Source organism: Trichomycterus rosablanca, chromosome 8 (assembly GCF_030014385.1).
Source record: "Trichomycterus rosablanca isolate fTriRos1 chromosome 8, fTriRos1.hap1, whole genome shotgun sequence".
NCBI lineage: Eukaryota > Metazoa > Chordata > Actinopteri > Siluriformes > Trichomycteridae > Trichomycterus > Trichomycterus rosablanca.
The window spans coordinates 41,731,319-41,741,318 of NC_085995.1; the positions used below are offsets into that span (position 1 = coordinate 41,731,319).

Sequence of the window (10,000 nt, forward strand, 5' to 3'; positions counted from 1 at the left end):
TTGGTTAGTTTTGGTTTACTGGCCAGTAAGATTAAATAAAAGTAGTTTTTTTTTTATATTTTCCCCGGCATGTTGTTTCTTTCACTGATCACAGCACTGTAGACGGAGAAGCAGCACCATATCATGATGCTCCCACCTCCAGACCTGCAGGAGAAGATTTTTAAATAATTAATCCATTGACGTATGAAAGAATAATAAAGTCTTTATTTAAATTTTAGCAGATTTTTTTCTGCTCCTCATTCTGTATCTCAGTTCTATAAAAGTAAACTTCACATCTACCAACGTCCCAAATCTTTCAGCTTCAGTTTGTTGTTTGAAACTTGTGGAGAAAAGTTTTGGTTCCTGCTGCAGCCAAACAAACCAACAAATTATTTTTGGATTATTTTGTACATCCTGCTGCTTCATCGTTACGTTTCACCGTCTGGAACAAACTGCAGATTTGAATAGAATAGAATAGAACACAGGTACAATGAAATTTTGAATGGCATCTCTCCAATAGAGTAGCAGCAGTAGAGAAAAGACAGTAGTAGTAAAATCACAAAAATTATTTACATTAAAATAATGAGCACCAAATAAATATAAAGTTTTATTACAAATCACAGATTGGAAACTTTTCCTGGATTTCAGATTAATCAAAAAGAATGAAGCTACTTAAAAATGTGACGCTTTAATTAGAAATAGTACAAAGTAAAATATTGATTATAGAAAAGGCGATTGGCCGCTCAGGTGGTGCAGCGGTACAACATGAACATTGATTGGCCTGTTGTTCAGATATGGGCGGGACTAAGCCGGATGGGGTCTCTCTCCTGTGACTGGTGCAATTACGACCACTACTTTTTTTTTTTTTCTCTGTAAAGTTCTTAAAACCACACGTTTATTTTTGTATCTAGATGTGTATATGTTTATTTGTAAATAGATGTGTGTATATATATGTCTGTGTGTACATACATGTACCATCAAGGAGATGCTCTTAAAATTTCGTTGTGCACTGTGCAATGACAATAAAGGCATTCTATCTATTCTATTTTACTGGCTGATTGATGGCGCCTGCACAGAGACGGGGAGAGAGTGCTCTCAGGGTGTGTCTCTCCTTACACAACGCTGAGCTGCACTGCACTCGTCAAAGTGTAGGTGATAAGATGCATGCGGCTGCTGCCCACGTGTCGGAGGGGGCGTGGGTTAGCTTCATTCTCCTCAATCAGAGCGGGGATCAGCATTGGTGGAGAGGAAGCATGGCGCAATAGGGGAATTGGACGCTCTAAAAGGGGAGAAAATGCATAAACAAAATACAAAAACAAAAAGGTAATTGAAATTATCTTAAGTTAATAATTTTATAAATATTATTTACAATGTTATGCTAAAAACAGCCTAAAATGCTTTATTACTTTATTTTTATTATACATTTATTGTTGTAATATATTATCAATTTTTTTATATTTTTCATTTTGATTTTCTAACTACAATAATACAACATTGTAAATTATGAGTTTGTTCACATACTTTTTAATATAATGAGATAAAAACTAAAATATTTGCATTTGTCTCTTTGAATTTTTGAGAATTAAAACGTAAATTTTAGGTATAATATCTTAATAAAATGATTTTGAATTAAAAAGTTGGACATTTTTCTGTAAACTTGAACGTTGTGAGATTTGTGTTATTGATTATTTTGGCGCATGCTCGCTCGGTTCCTCCAGGTGGCGCTAATCACAAATCAAACCCTCACCGCCTGATTGAGGCGGAAGTACGTCACTGTAGTGTTTTGTTTTGTTCCTGTAATGGCGGAACACACGGAGGAAGAACTCGGCGGCGGCTTCAGTCATCAAAGGTCCGATTTATTACATTTAATTTAGTTTATTTTAATAATTCTAATAATCATAATCAGCGGAATTTATTATCATTTTACACAAAGCCGCTTCTGTTCTACTGGATTTGTTAATAATTAGCTAAGTGGCTAACCCGCTAGCCTGAATAATTAGCGCTGATTTAGCTTTATTATAAATGTAGCGTCCACATATTTATGATCTATTAAAGTTCACACGATTTATCAGTAATTGAAATGTAGAGTCCATATATTTATGATGTATAGAGAATGTAGACGGTTTATGTATGTAGTTTATCCCACACACTCATGTGTATCTGTCTGGATCCTGTAAGCGGGTGTGATCTGACCCGGGATGCGGTGGGATGTGTAAGGTTAGCTCACAGTGTTCCGTACAGGTCTCTGTTTACTGATCCGGTCAGGGTCGCTGCGACACAGCGGAGCTCACTCTTACACGTAGAGTAGGCAGTCCATCAGGAGAACATGTTAAACTGTTTACAGACTCTGACTGAGAGCAGGTATCGAACCCAGCGCTGTAGGGTCTGTGAGGCACTGTGCAGGAGGATCATAAAAATTATTATTATCATTATTATATTTATTATTTATTATTATTGTTATTATGATTATTATTATATTTAGTATGATTTATTATATTTATTATTATTTATTATTAGTATTGTTGTTTTTGTTGTTGTTATTATTATTATTGTTATTATTATTTTTATTATTTTTATTATTATTATTATTATATTTATTATTATTATTATTATATTTGTATTTATTATTATATTTATTATTATTATTATTATATTTATTATTGTTGTTGTTGTTATTTATTATTGTTGTTGTTTTTTGGGCGACCTGGATTCAAACCTCACCTCCATTTACTTTCTGTGTGAAGTTTAACATGTTCTCTGCCTGTTTCCTAACACATGCTGAAGGTGCAGTGGCTCCTCTGAGCTGGTCCTGGGGGGAGGGTAGTGTGAAAGTGTGTGTATTGTGTGCCCATGCAGCACTGGACTCACAGTGACCCTGATCAGGCTGTAGTTGTTAGTGCTGCTCTGATGAAGTGTGGTGTGTCGGGGTTGGTTTGTACTGAACGTTTTTCTCCTCTTTGACAGGATGGCGGCGCAGCAGCAGAATTCGGCTCCGCGGTTCTTCACCGCCGTCCCTCCGGCCCCCGCCACCGTGCCGCGGAGACTCCCGCTCCTGAGCACCCCCGCCAACCCGCCGCTCCTGAGCACTCCATCTACACCTGCGTTCTCCAGCAGCCCCTCTAACCCCCCGTTACAGAGCAGCTCGGTGACCCCGCCGTCACGGACCGCCGGCGCTAACCAGCCGCTGCTCAGCACTCCTGCTACGCCGCCGTTTACAGCCATGAGAGGCTCGACCCCTGCGGTCATACCTCCGTTCGGACGGATGCCCTTCGACCCCAGCGTCCCGCCCCCTGTGGGCGGGGCACATTTACAGGTGTGTGTGGATTTCTGTTATCCCCTGTCTCTGTGCAGCGCCGTCCATCAGCCTGCAGAGGGCGTAACTGCTGCAGTGATGAAGAACCCCTGGAGCAATGACGCCCTCTGCTGGCTGATGGACGGCACTGCACTGCACGACCCTTTGATGAGCTGATTTGTGTCTGGCATTCAGTAATTGTTTACATCTTTTCCCTACTTTTAGAGGCCGCCGTTCTTACCGCCCCCCATGGGCACCATGCCGCCCCCCCCAGGACTGATCTTCCCTCCTGGAATCCCCCCCGCAGCAGCAGCAGCTCTGGCCTCAGCAGAGGAGATCTGGGTGGAGAACAGGAGCGCTGATGGGAAGGTGCTATGCCTTAGTGTTTGATTTCTCATGATGGGACCCTGGTACAAGTCAAGTCAAATTTATTTGTATAGCGCTTTTTACAATAGACATTGTCTCAAAGCAACTTTACAGAATCCAGGTCCATCAGACCAAAAACCTCCTGTTGAGCAAGCCGAGGGCGACAGTGGCAGGAAAAACTCCCTTAAAATTACAGGAAGAACCTTGAGAGGAACCAGACTCAGCAGGGACCCACGTCCTTCTTGGGTGGCCTGGAGGAAACTTTAAATGAATAAGATTTAGCAATAAATAAATAAAAGTTATCATTCAGTCCAGTCTGTAATGAAGTCTGTAGTAAGTTCTTGACATTCTTGGTGCAAACACGCCAGGACCCGTCACATCTGGCAGGAGCAGCATCGTTGGCACAGCAGTCTCGACTTCATTCCTTACCCTCGGCGGTTAAACAGGTTTGGGTCAGAAGGACCTCGGGGTAAAACAACAGAAACTGTAGTGAAAAATGTAAAATGCGAGTTGAGTAAAATATCAGTTTTACAGAGAGAGTTTTAGACTCCAGCAGCCACCACCATCAAACCTGAGTGATCGGACAAGAGAGGCAGAACGACTGGAGTATTTGTGTAATGAACAACTTGATCTAACTGAAACTAATGAAACAACTATATTGTGATAATATGCAGTAACTCTATCTTAAAGATATTTTCTGATACTCCGGTGATTGAGGGTTGCCACAGCATATCTAGACCGCATTCCAGACTTTTTACACTGGATGCCCTTCCTGATTCAGATCTCAGTGCTGGGCACCTCCCAGTGGCTGTGGAGATGGTTTCGGACCATGGACTCCATCACAGAGGTCAATGGCATGTTTTCTAGGAAATTCTGGATCACCACAAGTTTCTATCACCAAGAACCTCCAAGCCCTTCACCTCTGTCTATACTAATCAGAAATCTGAGTAAATAAATATGTTTTCAGTCTAGACTTAAACACTGAGACGTGTCCGAATCCCGAACAGAGGCAGGAAGATTATTCCAGAGTTGTGGAGCTTTGTAGGAAAACGCTCTTCCACCAGCCGTGATCTTTTTAATTTTAGGAACTATAAGTAACCCTGCATCTTGTGAACGAAGTGGACGCGCTGGGCTGTAGTGATTAATAAGTTCACTCAGATACTGTGGTACAGACCATGTAGCGCTTTATAGGTTAGTAAAAGTATTTTGTAATCAATATGGAATTTAATTGGCAGCCAGTGTAGAGATGATAGAACAGGACTGATATGATCAAATGTTCTAGTTCTAGTTAGGTACATCCATCACTGACTGTACCTTCTGTACCTGCAGGTGTACTACTATAACGCTCGCACCCGGGAGTCGGCCTGGACCAAGCCCGAGGGCGTGAAGGTGATCCAGCAGGTCGAGCTCACCCCGCTGATTCTCGGCCAGGCCGCAACGCCCGGGGGCCCCGGCCCTTTGTCCAGCCTTCAGACCTCGGGGCCCGGGGCCACACACGTCACACAGTCCTCCGGCACGGCCGTCAGCTCCACCACCAGCACCAGCATGACTGTGGTCGCTCCCCTCCACGCCAGGACCGGAATGGGTAAATATCAACCGTACCCACCACTAAACCCCATCAAACCCGCTATACCCACCAACCGAGCCCCACCACTAAACGCCACCACTAAACGCCAACACTAAACCCCATCGAACCCACTATACACCACCAACCGAGCCCCACCACTAAACCCCAACACTAAACCCCACCACTAAACACCAACACTAAACCCCATCGAACCCACTATACACCACCATCAAACCCGCTATACCCACCAACCGAGCCCCACCACTAAACCCCAACACTAAACCCCACCACTAAACACCAACACTAAACCCCATCGAACCCACTATACACCACCATCAAACCCGCTATACCCACCAACCGAGCCCCACCACTAAACGCCACCACTAAACGCCAACACTAAACCCCATCGAACCCACTATACACCACCAACCGAGCCCCACCACTAAACCCCAACACTAAACCCCACCACTAAACACCAACACTAAACCCCATCGAACCCACTATACACCACCATCAAACCCGCTATACCCACCAACCGAGCCCCACCACTAAACACCAACACTAAACCCCATCGAACCCACTATACACCACCATCAAACCCGCTATACCCACCAACCGAGCCCCACCACTAAACCCCACCACTAAACACCAACACTAAACCCCATCGAACCCACTATACACCACCATCAAACCCGCTATACCCACCAACCGAGCCCCACCACTAAACCCCACCACTAAACCCCACCACTAAACCCCATCGAACCCACTATACACCACCATCAAACCCGCTATACCCACCAACCGAGCCCCACCACTAAACACCAACACTAAACCCCATCGAACCCACTATACACCACCATCAAACCCGCTATACCCACCAACCGAGCCCCACCACTAAACGCCAACACTAAACCCCATCGAACCCACTATACACCACCATCAAACCCGCTATACCCACCAACCGAGCCCCACCACTAAACCCCAACACTAAACGCCAACACTAAACCCCATCGAACCCACTATACACCACCATCAAACCCGCTATACCCACCAACCGAGCCCCACCACTAAACCCCAACACTAAACGCCAACACTAAACCCCATCGAACCCACTATACACCACCATCAAACCCGCTATACCCACCAACCGAGCCCCACCACTAAACCCCAACACTAAACCCCACCACTAAACACCAACACTAAACCCCATCGAACCCACTATACACCACCATCAAACCCGCTATACCCACCAACCGAGCCCCACCACTAAACCCCAACACTAAACCCCATCGAACCCACTATACACCACCATCAAACCCGCTATACCCACCAACCGAGCCCCACCACTAAACCCCAACACTAAACCCCAACACTAAACGCCAACACTAAACCCCATCGAACCCACTATACACCACCATCAAACCCGCTATACCCACCAACCGAGCCCCACCACTAAACGCCAACACTAAACGCCAACACTAAACCCCAACACTAAACCCCAACACTAAACGCCAACACTAAACCCCATCGAACCCACTATACACCACCATCAAACCCGCTATACCCACCAACCAAGCCCCACCACTAAACCCCAACACTAAACCCCAACACTAAACCCCAACACTAAACCCCATCGAACTCACTCAACACCACCAAACCCACTAAACCCGCCAACCAAGCCTTAATACTAAAACTCACCTCTAAACCTCACTGAACCCACCACCAGATCCACCCACTAAACCCCACCACACTCAACTCAGCCCCACCTAACCCCATCAAGTCTGCCAAACCAAACTAAACCCACCACACTGCACCAACTCCACTAATCCCCACTATAGTGAAAGTGTTTATGGGACGATCACACTGATCTGGTGTCTGATTAAATTGCTGCTTCATTATTTTGTTCTTCTCTTTGATCTTCTCTCCTTCCTGAAGAGGCGGAGCTCTCGTCCACCGTTACCGCCCCCCACAGCGCGGCCGTCGCCGTCACCGTGACGACAGGGGCGCAGCACCTTTCCATGGTATTGCCACACACGGTGCCCCAGCCCGCCCCCGCCATCCCAGCATTCCCTTCAGTGATGGTGCCACCCTTCAGAGTGCCTCTGCCAGGCCTGCCCGTCCCACTGCCAGGTATCTTCATCTCCTCTGTCCTCTTCACCTCAGCTTCAACTTCCTGTTCTCTCAGTCTTTCTTCCTGTAGGTGCTTGTAGCAGCGCTGTTACCTCACACACACGTCAGTCCTGTTACCTCACACACACGTCAGTCCTGTTACCTCACACACACACGTCAGTCCTGTTACCTCACACACACACGTCAGTCCTGTTACCTCTCACACACGTCAGTCCTGTTACCTCACACACACGTCAGTCCTGTTACCTCACACACACGTCAGTCCTGTTACCTCACACACACGTCAGTCCTGTTACCTCACACACACACGTCAGTCCTGTTACCTCTCACACACGTCAGTCCTGTTACCTCACACACATGTCAGTCCTGTTACCTCACACACACGTTACCTCACACACACGTCAGTCCTGTTACCTCACACACACGTTACCTCACACACACGTCAGTCCTGTTACCTCACACACACGTCAGTCCTGTTACCTCACACACACGTCAGTCCTGTTACCTCACACACACGTCAGTCCTGTTACCTCACACACACGTCAGTCCTGTTACCTCACACACACACGTCAGTCCTGTTACCTCTCACACACGTCAGTCCTGTTACCTCACACACACGTCAGTCCTGTTACCTCACACACACGTTACCTCACACACACGTCAGTCCTGTTACCTCACACACACGTTACCTCACACACACGTCAGTCCTGTTACCTCACACACACGTCAGTCCTGTTACCTCACACACACGTCAGTCCTGTTACCTCACACACACGTCAGTCCTGTTACCTCTCACACACGTCAGTCCTGTTACCTCACACACGTTACCTCACACACACGTCAGTCCTGTTACCTCTCACACACGTCAGTCCTGTTACCTCACACACACGTCAGTCCTGTTACCTCACACACACGTCAGTCCTGTTACCTCACACACACGTCAGTCCTGTTACCTCACACACACGTCAGTCCTGTTACCTCACACACACGTCAGTCCTGTTACCTCACACACACGTTACCTCACACACACGTCAGTCCTGTTATCTCACACACATGTCAGTCCTGTTACCTCACACACACGTCAGTCCTGTTACCTCACACACACGTTACCTCACACACACGTCAGTCCTGTTACCTCACACACACGTTACCTCACACACACGTCAGTCCTGTTACCTCACACACACGTCAGTCCTGTTACCTCACACACACGTCAGTCCTGTTACCTCACACACACACGTCAGTCCTGTTACCTCACACACACGTCAGTCCTGTTACCTCTCACACACGTCAGTCCTGTTACCTCACACACACGTCAGTCCTGTTACCTCACACACACGTCAGTCCTGTTACCTCACACACACGTCAGTCCTGTTAGCTCACACACGTCAGTCCTGTTACCTCACACACGTCAGTCCACGTCAGTCCTGTTACCTCACACACGTCAGTCCTGTTACCTCACACACGTCAGTCCACGTCAGTCCTGTTACCTCACACACACGTCAGTCCTGTTATAGACTCCACAGATCGATGTGACCGCAGGGTAGGCTGGTCAGTAGCTGTTCGCTGACGTCTGTGCTTGACTCTTGTAGGTGTAGGAATGATGCAGATAGTCGGCGCTCCGTATATAAAGGCTCCCAGCAGGAACGGTAAATCCTCCTCCGTCTGCGCTCAGCATGCTGGTGACTGTGTTACCGTTCTGCTTCTGTATTTACATCAGAATCATGATGGAGTCTCGTTGCTCCTGCAGGCGAAATCAAATCATTTACAAGCTTTTTTTAAACCAGGAGCCCCAAAACGATTTTATTTAAAGATCACAGCATCTCCTCAGCTTCCTGTTTTTATTTTTGCTCTTACTTGCTGTACTGTATTTGTGTTCGGTTGTGTTCTTGTGTTCTGGAGTGGTTTATCTGTGCTGCTGCGGCTTTGTTGTGGCATGTGCATAGTTGTGTTCTTAATATCAGTTAAAACAGCAAGCGCTCCTCAAACTCGCAGGATTCACTCCCGGTGGGTGGTCTGAACAGTACCAGAATCTAGACTTTTTCTCCTAATCGAGTCATTTCCGATTCCCCTGATGCTGCTATCACACGCCCCCCCGCCCACATGCATTTAGTCTCCAGCCACTTCTTTTCACCTGCCACAGATGGAAACAGTAATTTCTCTGCCCTCATTTAGACACCTCGACTGGCCAGCAGAGGTCACAATTACTGTGGTAAATATGAGGAACCCGGTCCAATCTCAAACAGGCTCCTCCAGCAGGTCGATACCCGCCTGAGACCAGAACTGGAGGGCTGTAGATACTGTAGATCTCATTAGCACCCCAAACCCCCCAGGAGGCGTCAGTGATGGTTCTTACAGGGTACAGGGTCTGTGTGTTTGCAGCCTAGTTTATATTAGTCACGTCTACATTTATAAAGGATTAATAATGTTCATTTTTAAATTTCACTGAAAATTAAAACAGCAACAGTTGGACCGAAGCTTGAAGTTCTCACTGGAAATAATTGTATTTTACGTTCAATAAAATCAAAGCAAACAAACAAATATTTCTACAAAATCTAAACTTCTTATTTCCTTAAATAAACAGAAAATAAATGTAGATTCTCACCGTGTTCTGTACTGATGTGAAGCTAAAGCTGTGCTGAGGTCTCAGAGATGATGAGAGGATC

At 46.1% G+C, this 10,000-nt stretch overlaps 1 protein-coding gene across 2 annotated transcripts in view; it reads left to right on the forward strand.

The window, feature by feature from the left end:
* Nucleotides 1–1,781: 1,781 nt before the first annotated feature.
* The window catches only part of tcerg1a (transcription elongation regulator 1a (CA150)), a 23,029-nt gene continuing 14,810 nt past the window's right edge, over nt 1,782–10,000 (forward strand). For both annotated transcript variants that reach the window (XM_063000923.1, XM_063000924.1), the window contains exons 1-5: nt 1,782–1,828; nt 2,944–3,292; nt 3,497–3,640; nt 4,967–5,222; nt 7,140–7,334. In XM_063000923.1, coding sequence (XP_062856993.1) covers nt 2,945–3,292; nt 3,497–3,640; nt 4,967–5,222; nt 7,140–7,334 — 943 coding nt within the window. In that variant the 5' untranslated portion in view covers nt 1,782–1,828; nt 2,944. The remainder of the gene's footprint in view (nt 1,829–2,943; nt 3,293–3,496; nt 3,641–4,966; nt 5,223–7,139; nt 7,335–10,000) is intronic.